Here is an 18,213-nt window from a genome sequence, read left to right as displayed (position 1 = left end):
AATGCATTTTGAGAATGTGGCTTCAGTACTGCACAATGCTTGTTAGCGAAAACAGTAATTAAATTTAACAATAAACACTCCAACCTAATGTGTGACTATGGCAATTACAATGATTAGCAGACATCCAATGGGAAAAAAGATGACCATGTAATAAAATGTTAACTCAAACTTGTAAATATTAATGGATCCAATGCACAGCAGTTGGCACAGCATCCTAATTTAGATGTAATCTCTCTGAAAATCCAGTGTCAAATTTTGCCTTGTTTGTAAACATATCAATTGAGTATACAGTGCATCCTGAAAGTATTCATAACGCTTTACTTTTTCCACATTTTATATGTTAGAGCCTTATTCCAAAATTGATTAAATTCATTTATTTCCTCAAAATTCTGCACACTATACCTTATAATGACAATGTGAAAAAAAAGATATTTTGAAATTGTTGCAAATTTATTAAAAATAAAAACCTGAAAAATCACATGTACATAAGTATTTACAGTCTTTGTTGATGCACCTTTGGCAGCAATTACAGCCTCAAGTCTTTTTGAATATGATGCCACAAGCTTGGCACACCTGTCTTTGGGAATTTAGGCCCATTCCTCTTTGCAGTCTTCTCAAGCTCTATCAGGTTGGATGGGAAGCGACGGTGTTGGATGGGAAGTATTGGGAAGCGACGGTGTTTCAGATCTCTCCAGAGATTCTCAATAGGACTTAGGCCTGAGCTCTGGCTGAGCCACTCAAGGACAATCACCGAGCTGTTGTGAACCCACTTTATTGATATTTTGGCGTTGTGCTTTGGGTCAGTGTCCTGCTGGAAGATGAACCGTTGCCCCAGTCTGAGGTCAAGAGCACTCTGAAGCAGGTTTTCATTCAGGATGTCTCTGTACATTGCTGCATTCATCTTTTCCTCTATCCTGACTAGTCTTCCAGTTCCTGCTGCTGAAAAACATCCCAACAGCATGATGTTGCCACCACCATGCTTCATTGTAGGGATAGTATTAGCCTCGTGATGAGTGCTGCCTGGTTTTCTCCAAACATAATGCCTGGCATTCACTCCAAAGAGTTCAATTTTAGTCTCATCAGACCAGAGAATTTTGTTTCTTATGGTCTGAGAGTCCTTCAGATGCCTTTTGGCAGATTCCAGGCGGGAATGGGTTCCGTCTGGCCACTCTACCATACAGGCCTGATTGATGGATTTCAGCACAGATGGTTGTCCTTCTGTAAGGTTCTCCTCTCTCCACAGAAGAACGCTGGAGCTCAGACAGAGTGACCATCGCCTTACTGATCACCTTGCTGACTAAGGATCTTCTTTCCCGACTACTCAGCTTAGATGGCCGTCCAGCTTTAGGAAGAGTCCTGGTGGTTTCAAACATCTTCCACTTACGGTTGAAGGAGGCCACTGTGCTAATTGGAACTTACAGAGCAGCAGAAACCTTACTGTAACCTTCCCCAGCCTTGTGACAACTCTGTCTCGGAGGTCTACAGACAATTTCTTTGTCTTCATGCTTGGTTTGTGCTTTGACATGCACTGTCAACCCTGGGACCTTATATAGACAGGTGTATGCCTTTTCAAATCATTCATAAACTGAATTTATCACAGGAGAACTCCAATTAAGCTGCTGAAACATCTCAAGAATGATCTGTGGAAACAGAATGTACCTGAGCTCAATTTAAAGTTTCATGGCAAAGGCTGAATACTTAAGTACATGTGATATTTCAGGTTTTTTATTTTGAATAAATTTTCAACAATCCCAAAATATATTTTTTTTCACATTGTCATTATGGGGTATTGTGTGTGGAATTCTGAGGAAATAAATTGATTAAATCCATTTTGGAATAAGGCTGTAACATAAAAAATGTGAAAAAATTGAAGCGCTATGAATACTTTCCTGATGCCCTGTATATATTTATTTCATAATCTGTAACTTTATTAACAAAGTTAATCCACTCTTTCCAATGTTAGTAACAAAAAAAGGCACTGCACAGCAAAATGTTGTCTACAGGGCTATATTTTTGTTTAGTTCTCTGTATTGAAATCAAAGCTTTTACCAGCTGAAACATAATCATCCATGAAGTAATTATCCAGTGGGAGGCTCTTACCTATTCGTTTAGTTAAATCCAAGTGGTGACCTTTTTTGGATGGGCGCGTATAAAACATGCAGAAACTCCTACAAATTACAAACAAAACAGTCATTTTTGATCAATGGATGTGCTTCACTGCATTTGATCTCAAAGCAAAAGTGTCTTGTCAAGAAAGAAATACAAGCTGTCATGAATAATTAAGCCAAACATTTAAGCATGCATTAGAGCATGCAGATGTCAAAACCCATAACACTAAAATAGCACCAGACAGCAAAAAATAACTAACCAATTTTAACATTTTTACCAAAATTAATAAACCAATATTTTCTTTATTTTCTATTATGTGCAATACAAACAATTCTGTTAAAAATCTCAGAAAATAAATGTTTGTGTTCATTATACATGAAGGTGTTCATACTCTGCTGGTTAATTAGACATTATTTTTCTTTAGTGTTTCATTGTTGAAAGATCTGCCAGAAGAGAAACTTGCCAAAATCATTGACTGTCTTGAAATTGTAAGTTTTTAGTTTTTTTATTATTATCATAAACAGCATTTGTGATCTTTTAGTAATGATTTTTTTCTGACATAAAATATAACCAGATCATATTCATGTTTCAATGTCTTTATAGGATTATTTTGACAAAGGAGAGTACATTATTCGTGAAGGCGAGGAAGGAAACACTTTCTTTATCATAGCTAAAGGAGAGGTATGCATTACTGCATTTTGCATTTATATATAAATCCTTAAATATTTGTTCCCTTCAGTCAGTCACTATGCATTATTTCATAATGTCTGATGAAATTGAAGATTCAATCTAGGAGACCAATCTGACTCGCTTCAGAAGGGTGAAGGGTGGGCTAACAGGAGCAAGGATTACAGATAAATAAACATATATTATATATGTATAATCTATATTGTGCATGAATTCACAGAAAGTCATTATATATGTATAATATAGTTATTTTCTTATAATTGCAACTTCAATGCATGAATTCACAGAAACTCAGAGATGTAAAACATTGGCCCAATCCCAATTCTATTTTTATTTATATTTCTTCCCCTTCCTTTGGCCCTTAAAACCGAGTGTGAAGGGGAAGGGCTTCAAAATTTACCCCTAAGAATTGGGATAGCACTACAACACCTGTCATCATATATCATTGCGATCTCTTGCTTCATATGAGATCAGACGATCGCGACTGCTGTAATTATTCCAGTTGCGTTATTTTTGGTATTTATCTTCAAGAAATCGCTGAAGGCATATATTATGTTATCATAACGGTCCAATGTGGCAATAAAATCGTAACTGTATTGCGCATTTACACAGTGGCCAAATTCATCTATGTAAACACACCAAAAGAAACATTAACATTATAGCAGACACTGTAAAAAGCTCATTCCCAGCCACTAGACTTTTCTGACAGGGTATTCCAAGTGTCATCGAGTGTCAGAATGTTGTGGGACTGCTGTACAGGAGTTATTATGGATTATAGATCGCAAAATTTAGCGGTTTTTATTTTAGCGTTTTTTTAAAGCATGACGGTAAAACACGAACGCGGTTATGAATATATTAAAACATGCTAGTTTGTTGTAAAAGTTCGTAATAAAGACAAAAAGTACTAATTTGTGGATCTCCTTACTTCTGGGTGCAACTATTCTGCCGTTGTGGCTGGTGTATTCTGGGAAATTTTCTTACCCCTTGAAAAATCCTGAAAAATCTTCATTCGAAGAGCTATCTACCCCTTCCCCTTAGCCCTACACCTTCAAGCTAAAGAGAATTGGGACACCCCTACCCCTTGACATGAACGTGCAAAACGAGGGGTAGGGGGAAGAGGAAGGGCTAGGGGGTAGAATTGGGATTGGGCCTTGATGTCTAAGTTGCAAGAGAAAGTGACATGGAGTCTTAAGAACATCTCAGTGTTAAAAACAGATTTTGCTTGAAATATATGTGGAGACAGTGATTAATTTTTACCTTCCAGATTTCTTTAATAAGCTGAAAGTTAAAAATAACTTTTTTTTGTAATAGAAATTATTTGGTTTATACCATTATTACTACTGTTTTGATCCATTTAACGATCAGTGATAAATAAACAATTACATTTCATTTATTTTATTGTAAGAAAGAGCAAACAAATAGACAACAAAACAATTTTTCTTTAATTATTGATCTTATGGAATCATATTTATATTAGGAGGTATTTTAGGATTAGATTTTTAATGTGTATGTATGTTATACGTTGTCTTGTTGGTGTCTATGTACAGCGGAACCAAATTTCTTCTACGGAGACAATAAATTCTACTAAACCAAAATAAAACACACACACATTTTTTTGTCTTATTAAGCTATCAGTCAGTTGATTAGGATATGCAGTCAGTTTGATCTTTACAGTTACTTGCAATATATTTATAAAAATCTAAATAAACCACATGTGTTTAATGTTGGTTTTATGTTATTGCTAGTCATTTATTTTGCTCAGTCTAATGTTTTGAATGGTATTGCATTCTGAAAAAAGTGTGGAATAGGATTAGTGCTTTGGGCTAGATGTTTTTTGTTGGTTTAGGGTAATGTTGAATTACATATATTATATTTATAAATTAAACTCAAATACTTTAAAGGTAATTTCAATGGAACATGATTTATATTAACTATACTGCAATAAATAGTACAAAGTACATATAAGTTAAGGTCACCTGTTATAAAGTGTGAACTACAGTTGTGATTGTGGTCAATTTAATCAGTCAGATGCAGAGGAAGAGAGATATGGTGAGTTTCTGATGTTCCTTTTTATTATTTTTATTTTTTGTCCACAGGTGTCTGTAACACAGACTACACAGGGGTTTACAGAACCACAGGAGATTAAGACTCTTAGAGTGGGAGATTACTTTGGGGAAAAGGCTCTCATAAGGTTTGGAGATGATATTTTGAAGTGCTTTTTACAATCTTGAACATAACCAACAATGAATTTTGAAACTTGAAAATGAATTGATGAAAATGAAAAATGAAACTTTTATGATTGTGAACTTGTGGAAAAAGATTTGTTACATCTCCCTACAACATGCACACATTGTTCACTGAGAACTGTAAGAAACAGAAATGTGCTGTAGGACTGAATGTGGGAGGTGGAATGTTTGTCATCTGAAAGATATTCAGATGTTCAGATATTATTGTGCCATTGTGAAGATAAATCACAGAGGCTTTCACACATTTATACACATGAGCTACCTGTCATATTTACCAAGTTCTAACAATAATGGAAATTCTTTTAAAGCTTGGGTGGTCTCAAAGGAAAATAGCAAACAGTGATGTTTTCAGAATACATACAGTTGAAGTCAGAATTATTAGCCCCCCTTTGATTTTATTTTTTTATTTTTTTCAGTTTTAAATATTTCCCAAATTATGTTTAACAGAGCAAGGAATTTTTCACAGTATGTCTGATAATATGTTTTTCTTCTGGAAAGTCTTATTTGTTTTATTTCAGCTAGAATAAAAACAGTTTAAAATTTTTTAAACCATTTTAAGGTCAAAATTATTAGCCCATTTAAGCTATTTATTTTTTTGATAGTCTACAGAACAAACCATCATTATACAATAACTTGCCTAATTACCCTAACCTGCCTAGTTCACCTAATTAACCTAGTTAAGCCTTTAATGTCACTTTAAGCTGTATAGAAGTGTCTTGAAATATATGTAGTCAAATATTATTTACTATCATCATAGCAAAGAAAAAAATATATCAGTTATTAGAAATGTGTTATTAAACTATTATGTTAATACTATTATGAAAATCTTCTCTCAAACAGAAATTGGGGGAAAAAATAAACAGGGTGGCTAATAATTCTCACTTCAACTATGTGTCTGCAAAGTGACACAACATCATTACACATTTCTTATAATTTCATTTCAGTGAGGATGTCCGCTCGGCTAATATCATTGCAAAGGAAAATGACACACAGTGCTTGGTGGTGGATAGAGAGTAAGTAATGTTTCCTCACTAACAACTAGGGTTGTCAAAACAAGTTTAATACCACAGAATAAAAAAATCTATGTAAATATAAGACTGACATGTAAACAGGTATTTTCAGTTAAGTACAATTTGTTTCAGGTTTTCATTGTCAGTGTTAAAATACACATAGGTTCATTCTGAAAACATAGCCCTATATACATTTCTGGAGATTGCGAATTATGTAGCCAAAGCTACGTATGGCTGCATTTCATCTTTAAAAAGAACGCTACGGGGCAGTATGATGCCTTTGCTTTTCTTGTTTACCAGCTAACGATTTACCTTCGTTAACGTTGTTAACAGTTTGTTCGGTAGCTCGACATGTAGGTTGGCAGACTTGAGATGCAGAGCGGAGTTGACCGTGACAACAGTGTTCAAGTCCAGGTCAATCAGTGCTTTTTAAAACACTTGGTTGGGCTTTAAGGAAGGCAGAGAATGCGGGTATTGGTTGGTTGGTCAGTCAGTAAGTCATTCTACAGTGGCCTCTGATGGATTTACATGAGAACAGCAAGCAAGAATGGCAGTCTGGGGAGAAATTTGAGATCTCAAAAAGTGTACACAGCAGTCTCTGGTGGATTAGCGAAAACAAAAACTGCGAAAAACATAGCTCCTGGGACGTATTTGCTCTCTCCAGAAATGTATATAGGGGTACGTAATCAAAATGAGCCTGGGCTGACAATTTAGCAACACATGAGAGTGTCAAAACTTTGTATACATTTCACAATTCTAAATCAGAGTCAAAAACTAACAGAAATTTCTAGTAATTTTCCCAAATAAGGCAATTAATTCATTTAACTAAAACTTAGATTTGGAAGTAGGAAATGCTATTTTCTTGTAAAACATTCCAATTGCAACATAGGCTCATTCTGAAAACGTCCCTATATACATTTCTAGAGATCACTAATTATGTAGCCAGAAGTACGTCTTTAAAACGAATGTGGTATGACGCCATTCCTTTTCGCGCTTACCAGCTGACTGCTTATCTCCGTATGGATGGCTTTCCCGCTGTTACCAGTTTGTCCAGTAGCTCGCCATGTACCTGTATGTCGGCGGTTATCATGTTCATTTTCAATAGTTTCATTCTGTTTTTCTGTGCTCAAAACCGAAGCTTGAGTAGATTTACGGGACTCACCGACTGTATGCTGTGAGGGTCCAGGATGAAATGGTCTCATGTGATCCGGCAGTTCTGGTCGGATAACAAGTAACTTTATTTAAAAAACTGCAATATTTTGTAGAAGTCTGTGGCAGTTTGTGCAGCAGTGAGATTCTGAATTAATCTGATCCAGAGGCATTTTCACTGCCATGTTTTCCGTCTCTGGAATGTAAGCAGCTGGTAGCAGGAGAGTTGTTTAGTCGAGAATTCGAGAATTGTTAATAAAGTTGTATTCCAGAAAGTTTGTAGATTCGATGATGATCTTCAAGCTGTGTAGTTTAAGCACTGTGCTGATAGGCTCAAGTTAAAATTAGAGTATAAAATATAAAACGCAAGAGGGCAAAGTGCGGAGCAGTAGGCAGAGACGTCTGAACAGTTTCAAAGCAGGAACTTAGATCCAAAAAGCCGGTAAGACAAAAACAGAAGCTTAGTTCCAGAAACAGGTGAGACAAAAACAGAAGCTAAAAAACAAAATAAACAAGTAAATAACAGGGTAAGAATGTGGTAAAATCTAAAAATGTGGTAAAAATCAGGCGAGGGCTTTTCTTTTTCTCGATTGCTTTTTAAAACACTCGTTTTGGTCGTTTGGGTTTAGGAAAGTGGGTGAAGGTCAGTTGGTGCTTTTGAAAACACTATTGGGTTCAGGGTGGAAGGAGGGTGAGTCAGTTGATCGTTCATTCAGTCAGTCAGTCACTCATTCATTTAGTTACTCAGTCAGTTGACAGCAGCTTCTGGAGGATTTATGCAAGAACAGCAGGCGCAAATGGCATTCACGAGAGAAATTTGAGATCTCAAAAAGCATACACAGAGGCAAAAACTGCAAAAAAGTACCTCCAGGGATGAATTTGGCACTCTCCAGAAATGTATATATTGGTACGTTTTCAGAATGAGCCTAGGTTGTCCAATTATATTAGATGTATTTATTTATTGCCACTGTCTACGGATTTTCAACAGTAACTTCAATGAGATGGTTGGAACCTATGAGGAGCTGCAAGCGTATCTGAGGGAGTATGTGGAGCAGCTCTCACTGAGTGATGAGAGGAGGAATGCAGTGTAAGTACACTTCACAGATACACACAGCTAAACCAACACACATCTGTGCTACTTCTGTGTGTGACTGTCACATAATCATGTACCCCCAGGCCTCAGTCGCCCCTTTATGAACGCTCTCCAGAGGCAGCAGAGCTCAGAAGGCTGAAAGAGAAGGCAACTGCTTTGTCCAGTACCTCCTTTCTGAAGGAACTGCAAGTTGTGGCCACTTTAGGCATGGGAGGCTTTGGACGCGTAGAGCTGGTTAGATTTCTTATAAATATTTGTATATGTGATAATAAGGTTTTTGGGTTTTCTTTTTTGATAGTTTTGATAATTTGTATCCAACCAGTCCTCCAAACATGACCACACAGATCATCTGGCAGAAACATGACCCATGTGTAGCACAACCCATTTTTACTAAAATAGTGCCCATAGCACAAAAAAGACATAGAGTCCTATCATACACCCGGCGCAATAAGGCGCAAGGCATGTATGGCACGATTTGTTGCCATTTTCAGACCAGAGCAACTGTAATTTTCATGTTTTGTGCCATGTTGTTTAAATAGCAAATCCATTTGCACCAATTTGTGGACTCATGGGTGTACCTGTCTAAAAAGGAGGTGTGTTAAGGTGCATTGTTGGCGCGTTGGTGCTATTTTGAAGAACTGAAATAGACTGTGCTATTGACCAACTAAAACCTGCTCCAAAGTCCAGTGCAAAGCATGTTAGTTATTCTCCTATGCAGGTTCAAGATGCTTACACTTAGTACACACAGGATGTACGTTTAATGCCCCGTGACTAAATGAAGGGCGCCAATGTGATTGTGCACACCAATGCGCAAAACGGCAGGCGTAAAAGCGTCATTTTTTAAGGATCGTCTCAACTCACATCACATTGAAACATTCTCCACCAATCAGATTGCCACTTTTGTTCACATGCATGGAGCTGCTGAAGTTACAGTAAACAGCACTTGGAGGTGCTCAAGCGCAAAACTGTCAATGCAAGCGCACATTGAATAAGATGCCCAGAGGCGATATGAACGTGGAGCTGCTTTGAACTGGTGAACAATAATAATTTCTTCATCACAAGAGCTGGAGCTGCTACTTGAACCATCCATGCATGTTCCAATCGCCAGTAACTTTAATAACAAGCATGTTAACTTTCTGTATTCTTCTTCTGTGTTACAAGCGGGTGCCAGAAGCTTAAAGTTGTGTAGCGCCATCTAAATTCAAGGAGTGATTTTGCATATTCTTCTGCTAGACGCGAGTGAAAATTGCTTGGGTTTGAATCTGGAAAAACGTCTTGGAAAAACGCTGACAATAAATGCAAATGAAAAGCGTTCCGGTGTGTATGAGCCTTTAGTCCTTGTGATCAAAGCTTGCACAGATTGCAAGACACCTGTTCTAGCTTTACTCTTATTGGCATCCTTATATCTCTCTTGCCTTTCATACCCTTTCTTGAGAGTTTGTTGTTGTTACGTGTGTCATGTCTTGTCTGCAGTGCTCAGCTTACCTTATTTGTTCTGTCTAGTCTTGTCTCGTTCTACGTCTGCTTGTACGCTTCGATGAATGAACTGTGAGATTTTGTTTTACCTGTCACTCTGCCAATACTGCCAGCACGTTGATGTCAGGTGTACTCCATGTAGCTGTGGGCTAACCGAATCTTCCAGCCTTCATCTCTGTACAGACCAAGCTGGTGGCTTTTGTGTTTTTAGAAGATCCAGCTCTGCGTTCTACTTTTCAGTTCTGTTTGTGAATTGCAGACTGCTTATTTTTTACTTTGATACAGTAAACTCTGTTAACTCGCCTTTTGTCCAGCATTCTGTCCTTAACAATAACATTACAGTGACTCTGGCCACGCCCCTTCGCTGCACATGTTGTGTGCATGAGGTGAATGCACGAAACCTGAAGCCCTTGTGATCTCACTAGCCCGAATGTATTTTTTGTTGTCCCCAAATTCATTCGCTGTAGGCTTTGCTAAGCTAACTCTGTAAAAGCCAATGTCTCCCTTTGCATCAAACTTTGAGCGTGTTACATTCAGAGATGCTGTTTATGTTCACACAGCTACATTACACATCAACTAAAGTTTAAAATATGATATCGTAGTGGACCACCCCTTTAATAAATCCAACCGACCTTCCTGAGCATGAAAACTCAGAGTTTGCTCAAACTAACCACAAACTTACCTCTGTAAAAAACCCAAACTGGCTTTATGCAACAGGCCTTGGTTGTTTCTGAACAATCTAAAACAAATGTCTCTAAACAAAAATGTTTAGAGTGTCCAGAACTTTAAATTCGGGCTCTGTAAAAAAAGGATATGAAGAGTTCAGATGCAAAAGCCGCTAAACACCACTTCTGCCAAAAATTAGATAATGACATTGAATGAATGCTTTAGGCACGTAGTGCACCATCAACAAATAAATTTGCTTCAAATCATCTAAATCCCAGCAACAGCGCATTTAGAAATAACAGTTTGTTGGCAAAATCCGCTAAACCCCACTTCCCTTTGAAAGCAAAAGCCGCTATCTCCTGAGAACCAATCAGAAGGCGCGAATCGAATCATATGTTTTCAATGTAGCAGCATGCTGATACGCTGGCTTTTGTGAGGAGAGATTTTATGTTTTATTACGCTTTTGATTTTAAATGATGGAGTTTAATGAACTGGATGAAACTGTCCGACTGTCAGTGAATGGCAAATAAAAACGTCCCTTACCTCAAAAACTCTGGGCAGAAAAAAAAACACACAGAAGTTGGAAGTGTAGCATGCATACATAACAATTTTTTGCGCAGCGATGCTACTTTGAATGAGTCCAATTTACTATACATGAAACGGCAACTGCGTTTCACGAAAGACAGAGTTAGGATGCCATTGTTTTATCCCACGTGGATGCTATGAGGATAAACAAGAGACCAAGACCTTAAGTATGGTGAGGATGAATGAATGACAGCTTCTAAAATTGCATGAGAGGCATCCCCTTTTTGCCCAGTAGGCCTACCTTGTGTTTTTTTTCTTTGCTAATTTAAGCTATTTTTTAAAATATATAAATAAATGTATAGTTTTACACATTATATTTATCACTTCATATTACCTTTACATCTGATAAGCTTTTTATATCAATAGACAATGCACAGATATTGATGTTTCACAATGTTTTACACTACATTATTTGAATCTACCAAGCTTAGTTTACAATGATTGCATCGTTAAATTGCTCTACTTATATTAAATCTAAATCCCAAATATCAGAAATGACAACAGATTGTTAAGATTTTATTAATGTCAATTGTAATGTTATTAATTAATGCACTTACTTGACAGATTTCATTCATTCATTTTCCTTCTGCTTTTTCCCTGGTTTATCATAGCGGAAGGAATCACCACTTACTTGACAGCTTTTTCTATTTTTAGTTTTAGTTGTTTTGTGTAATGTTTCATATTTAGTACAATAATTTTAGCATCTTTCGTGACTTTTCAGCTAATTACATTGTCTTGTCCCAATAGGTGGATTTAGAGGTTTTTGCAAAAAAATCAGGAGTGGATTTAGCTGGTTTTGACACAAAAGAAAATTACCCAATAACCCTTTCATTACCTGTAAAATGAAACTTCTGAACCTAACCAGAGGAGCCTTATAGAAAATGTTCATTTACAAGAGGTCTGATGAATTTCGAGGGTTTTACATCTCAACTCTTCATATGCTGAAATGTATCTCAAAGTGTAAAGATGTTGAGTGTGAAAATGAAAGTGTTTTATGACCTTGAATGAATCTACAGCAGACCTCTAATAGAAATATTTACAGTGGCATAACATAGTACTGTAAATCACATAGATATGTTTCATATTGTTAAGTGCATGCCTTTTGTGTTTTAGGTCAAGCTTAAAGATTCAGAAGACACAGCATTTGCTTTAAAGTGCATTAAGAAAAAACACATTGTGGACACCAGGCAGCAGGAGCACATCTATTCAGAAAAGATCATTCTTCAGCAGACCAATTCAAACTTTATTGTAAGGTCAGTCATACTTTTCTGCCCCATATATTTAAATATAAGTGCAAATACACATAAAAAATGTATTTCTTGCTGCTTGACCACAGGGCTGCTGGGAAAAACTGTAGGTGACAGACTGGTACTAAACATTTCTGTTGGTTAATTAAGATCTGATGAATGAATCTCTTCCTTGATTAGACTGGTTTATTAGATAAAGTTGGGTCAATTATGATAAGACTTTCCGGTGTTTTGTAAGCTGGCAACTTTGATATTTACATTAGTCATTGCCACAATGGTTACAGTCTCAGACACTACTTACAGATATCCATATTAGCTGTACAAAAAGGCTGAGTTAAAACAAAAAAACAAACATAGAAAAACAGGTTTGACTTTAAAAAAATTGTAGATAACGTTACGCTTTTCTTTTGGATTTATGTATTCACTCAAAAAAATATAGTTGTGAAGTTCACACACAATTTCATAAATACACTAAGAGAAAGGAAGGGGATAGCTTCATAAAAACAAAGACATAACTAAACTAAAGAGATTACTTTGCAGGCAGATGAAAATGAAAGGATAAACAGTTGTGCACTCAGTAACTACTGGAACAACAAACTGAGAACAAGAATGGCACCCAGGAATTCAGGATGATACAAAGTAGAAGTCTGAAAACAGAACATAACTTTGACACTAATTGATTTTTATGAATTAAAATGTATTTTGATGTGTTTTATTTGAACTCTTTCCAAGGACTTTGATTGTCAGGCAATCATGACACTTTGATTGACTACCAGTTATTGCACAGATGGCATCTGCCATTTTGTTTGACAAAGAAAACAAATAGTCAAGTTAGAGGTTAACAGCTTGTAAAAGCTTAATTCATTAATTTTCAACCGCTTTTCTGGTGCCGAGTCATGGGGCAGCAGTCTTAGGAAAGAACTCCAGACTTCCTTCTCCCCAGATACTTCCTCCAACCCCTCCGGAGGAATCCCAAGGCATTCCCAGGCCAGCCGAGAGACATACTGTAGTCCCTCCAGCGTGTCCTGGGTCTTTCCCGAGGTCTCCTCCTGGTGGAACATGCCTGGAACACCTCCCTAGGTAGGCGTCCAGGAGGCATCCGAAACAGATGGCCAAGCCACATCAGCTGACTTCATTTGATGTGGAGGAGCAGCGGCTCTACTCCAAGCTCCTTCCATGTGACAGAGCTCCTCACCCTCTCTATAAGGGTGCGCCCTGCCACCCTGCAAGGGAAACTCATTTTGGCCACTTGTATCCGAGACCTTGTCCTTTCGGTCATGACCTAAAGCTCATGACCGTAGGTGAGCATAGGAACGAAGATTGACCGGTAAATCGAGAGCTTTGCCTTTCGGCTCAGCTCCTTCTTCACCACAATGGACCGGTACATTGACTGCATTACTGCACCAATCTGCCTGTCAATCTCACGTTCCATCCTTCCCTCACTCGTGAACAAAACCCCAAGATACTCCTCCACCTTGGGTAAGGACTTTCCTCCAACCTGGAGATGGCAAACGACCTTTTTCCGGGGGAGCACCCTGGCCTCGGATTTGGAGGTGCTGATTCTCATCCCAGCCGCATCACAAAATTTCATAGCAGTTTGTGACAGTTTGTATCATTAATTTCCAGATGATTAAACATTGTATTAAAAGGAAAATTTATGTGAAACTGTTAAACATGCCTCTGTGCCGACTTTTTTGGAGTGTGTCACAGCCATCAAAGCTTAAATTTTTTTTTATATTTCCAGAATACAATCAGTTTACTCACTGAAAACACTGGAATTTTTATTTTACTATATATATATATATATATATATATATATATATATATATATATATATATATATATATATATATATATATATATATATATATATATATATATATATATATAAAGAATGTAATTATTACACAAGTATGGTCACTGTAATTTGGCATTTCTTTATGTTTACAGTTTATTACTACTGCTCAAATATATACTGACACAGAAATATATTTTTTAAATATAACTGATGTAGATGACAGAAACAAAGACTGATGTCTCTACTTATTTTCACAGAAACAGTAGATGTTTATGTAGAATTTTTTTCATTTAGATTTAAATTGTACTTTGGATTTTAGTAGTCAAGACATCGCAAATTTCTAGGTAAATTAAAATAATAAGCAACAGCATGGAACAAACTGTGTACAGAATGTGAGTAAAGCAACATTATGCTATTAAAGGTCAGTTTATTCATGCAAAAAAATTTCAATTAATTGACTACACTGCACATACACTGCTTTCATTAGATGTTCAAATAGCTACAGTACTATGACTAAAGTGCATATGCCTGCTTAGACCTTAACGTAAGCACTTTTAAATAAATATTAATGCTGCTGTGGATTTAAGCTTAAACTCACTCGAATGATAGAATCTGAGTGTACACACATTTTATAAATAAGGACTTAGCATATACTACAACTCTACTGCTTGCCTGATATGCTGCAATACTACCACATCCTGTTCAGAATGTAAATTTAAAAAAATTAAGCTGCTTTGACCTTATCTACATCGTAAAAGCATTATAGAAATAAAAGATGGAACGAGTTTGATCAGGTTTGGAGCTAAATTGTAATGAGAGATGGATCTATATGGACAAAGTTGAGAACCCTTGCGCTAGTTTTCTGTCACAGTGGTCCAGTGCTGTTGTGCTTTTCATCTGTACCAGAAAAGGAGCTTCTGTTTTCCTGTTGTTGCTAGGAAACTCTTCAGGGAATTTCAAACCATGCTTATATTCCTGTCCGAGTGTGTGCTCTAGCTTATTTTATTGCCTCCCTGGCATTTGTGGATGAAGATCTTGCACAGTTTTACATGCAAGTCTAGTTCGCCAAATGCTAAAGTGGTAGAATGCAAGTGTGTCAGGATGCCCTTGTGTGTTCCAGGTTGTTCCGGACATTTCGAGATGATAAGTATGTTTACATGCTGCTTGAGGTTTGCCTGGGAGGAGAACTCTGGAGCTTATTAAGGGACATGTGAGTGTAGGTTGTTTTTATACATATCACAGCCCACACTATCTTAAATAAAGAAATATCCTAATTAAATGCACAGATGTTACTGTTTTTGCTGAATGCTTTAATTCATAATTGATGTAGAATACGTAAGTCTGCTAAATTAGGACGTCATGATGTTTTGATTTTATTTAGGAGTTGCTTTGATGAGCCAACTGCCCGCTTCTGTACTGGATGTGTGCTGGAGGCTTTTGATTATCTCCATGGCAAAGGCATCGTCTACCGAGACCTGAAGCCAGAGAATCTTCTTCTGGATGCTGAAGGCTATGTCAAAATGGTTATTTCACTTGAACCACTAAAAACATAGTCCATAAGTAAATGTTTAGTTTATAATCTAAATTTCTAAACTTATAAGTTTCTATTCCAATGTTAGTCAACCTTTTGAATGCTTTGCCCAATTGAGTATTCAAAGGACTTTCCTTTCTGAGCTGATATTGCCTAACAGACTAATAACATGCTTAAGTTTAGATATGGAATAGTATTAAGAGATGTCAGGTTTTGCTATGTAAAATAAGACATTAAAGTGTTGGTTAACCCAAAAATTGAAACTCTGTTATTAAATACCTTCATGTCCTTCAGTTCCCTTTCATTTTGCGAACACATATTACAATATTTAAGAATAAACCTAAGAGCTCTCTGTTACTCTCTGATACATAGACCAGTGGTTTCCAAAGTCGTGGGACAATGAGGGGGGTATTGGCGATCTCCAAAAATCAATTTCATCTTATTAAACTATTAGAACCATATTTATTTTATCCATAATCTACTGAAAAACAAAATAGTAGTTATTAGTAACATTGTTACATGTTTATAATAAACATTAAAAAACAACATACAAATAAAAAGCCATCAGCCTTTCGATTTTTTGCGACCCCTGGGGTGATTATGTTATATTAAATACACAGCAATAGTGTCAGATGCAGCACATTGATTTTATTGTAAGGTTAAACTTTCTGACACCTTTACTGCACTCATGTACAATTAAAATAAATACAGGCCACAAGTGAAAATGGAGGATGTGGTGGTGGTGTTCTCCAAAATTAAACGATGAATAGACACAATTCAACGCAATTCGTACATTTTTGGCTCTATACACCAACACAATGGATTTAAATTAAACAAACAAGATGTGGTTTAACTGCAGACTGTCAGCTTTAATTTGAGGGTATTTACATCCAAATCAATACCAATGCAAGTGACTCGCGATCCCCAATATTTTTTGAGGTGGTTATATTGGGACAATATAATATAAAAAAAATATTGGGACATCGAAACAGTTCTTACATTTTTCTTGCAACACAATGGATTTGAAATGGTGTGCTTTAGCTGCAGACTGTCAGCATTAATTTGAGGGTATTTGCATCCAAATCAGATGAACGGTGTAGGAATTACAACAGTTTGCATATGTGCCTCTCACTTGTTAAGGCACCAAACGTAATGGGACAATCTCAGCTGTTCCTTGGCCAGATGAGTGTTTTTCCCTCATTATCCCAATTACTATGAGCAGATAAAAGGTCCAGAGTTCATTTCAAGTGTGCTATTTGCATTTGGAAGCTGGTACTGTCAACTCTCAAGATGAGATCCAAAGAGCTGTCACTATCAGTCAAGCAAGCCCTCATTAGCCTGAAAAAACAAAACAAACCCATCAGAGAGATGGCAAAATGTGGTTAAATGTGGCCAAAACGACTGTTTGGAACATTCTTAAAAGAAAGAACCCACCAGTGAGCTTAGCAAGACCAAAAGACCCGGAAGACCTTGGAAACAACTGTTGTGTGCGACTGAAGAACTCTTTCCCTAGTGAAGAAAAAAGCATTTACAACAGATGGACAGATCAGGAACACTCTCCATGAGGTAGGTAAATGTGTGTCAAAGTCAACAGTCAAGAGAAGACTTCACCATAGTGAATACAGAGGGTTCACCACAAAATGTGAACCATTGGTGAGCCTCAAAAACAGGAAGCCCAGATTAGAGTTCTAAAAAAGCCTTCACAGTGCTGGAACAACATCCTATGGACGGATGAGATCAAGATCAACTATCAGAGTGATGGAAAGAGAAGGGTATGGAGAAGTAAAGGAACTGCTCATGATCCTAAGTAGTGAAGCATGGTGTTAGTAGTGACATGGTGTGGGCATGTATGGCTGTCAATGGAACTGGTTCTCTGGTATTTATTGATGATGTGACTACTGACAAAAGCAGCAGGATGAATTCTGTGTTTTGGGCAAGAATATGTGCTTATATATGTGCAGAACTCATTGGATGGTGCTTCACAGTGCATATGGAGAATGACCAAAGCAACCAGAGAGTTTTTGAAGAGAAAGAAGTGGAATGTTATGCAATGGCCAAGTCAGTCCCCTAAACTCAATCCGATTGAGCATAGATTTCACTTGTTGAAGACTAAACTGAAGGGAAAATGACCCAAGAACAAGCAGGAACTGAAGACAGTTGCTGTAATGGCCTGGCAGAGCATCACCAGGAATGAAACCCAGCATCTGGTGATGTCTATGCGTTTCATACTTCAGGCTGTAATTGAATGCAAAGTATTTGCAAAAAACGTGAAAATTTAATTTATGGTTATTATTATGTCCCATTACTTTTAATCCCTTAACAAGTGGGAGGCACATATGCAAACTGTTGTAATTCCTGATTTGGATGTAAATACCCTCAAATTAAAGCTGACAGTGTGCAGTTAAAGCACAACAAATCCATTGTGTTGGTGTATAAAACCAAAAATGTAAGAATTGTGTCGATGTCCTAATATTTATTTAATATTATATTGTCCCAATAACCACCTCAAATAACATCGGGGATCACAAGTCACTTGCATTGTTATTTTGGAGGTCACAACCTAAAAAGTTTGGGAATCCATGCCATAGACAACAAGGTTCTAGAGACATTTAAAGT

General features: G+C 36.9%; 1 protein-coding gene across 1 annotated transcript in view; it reads left to right on the top strand.

The window, feature by feature from the left end:
* The window catches only part of LOC130239796 (cGMP-dependent protein kinase 2), a 56,230-nt gene that overhangs the window by 23,557 nt on the left and 14,460 nt on the right, over positions 1–18,213 (top strand). The window contains exons 6-14 of the mRNA XM_056471121.1: positions 2,534–2,597; positions 2,713–2,790; positions 4,893–4,987; positions 5,987–6,055; positions 8,190–8,288; positions 8,378–8,528; positions 12,135–12,274; positions 15,187–15,276; positions 15,448–15,589. Coding sequence (XP_056327096.1) covers positions 2,534–2,597; positions 2,713–2,790; positions 4,893–4,987; positions 5,987–6,055; positions 8,190–8,288; positions 8,378–8,528; positions 12,135–12,274; positions 15,187–15,276; positions 15,448–15,589 — 928 coding nt within the window. The remainder of the gene's footprint in view (positions 1–2,533; positions 2,598–2,712; positions 2,791–4,892; positions 4,988–5,986; positions 6,056–8,189; positions 8,289–8,377; positions 8,529–12,134; positions 12,275–15,186; positions 15,277–15,447; positions 15,590–18,213) is intronic.

This window comes from Danio aesculapii, chromosome 13 (genome assembly GCF_903798145.1).
Source record: "Danio aesculapii chromosome 13, fDanAes4.1, whole genome shotgun sequence".
In the NCBI taxonomy this organism is placed as follows: domain Eukaryota; kingdom Metazoa; phylum Chordata; class Actinopteri; order Cypriniformes; family Danionidae; genus Danio; species Danio aesculapii.
The sequence above is the reverse complement of the archived record's forward strand: the minus strand, read 5'-3'. Positions and strand labels throughout refer to the sequence as shown.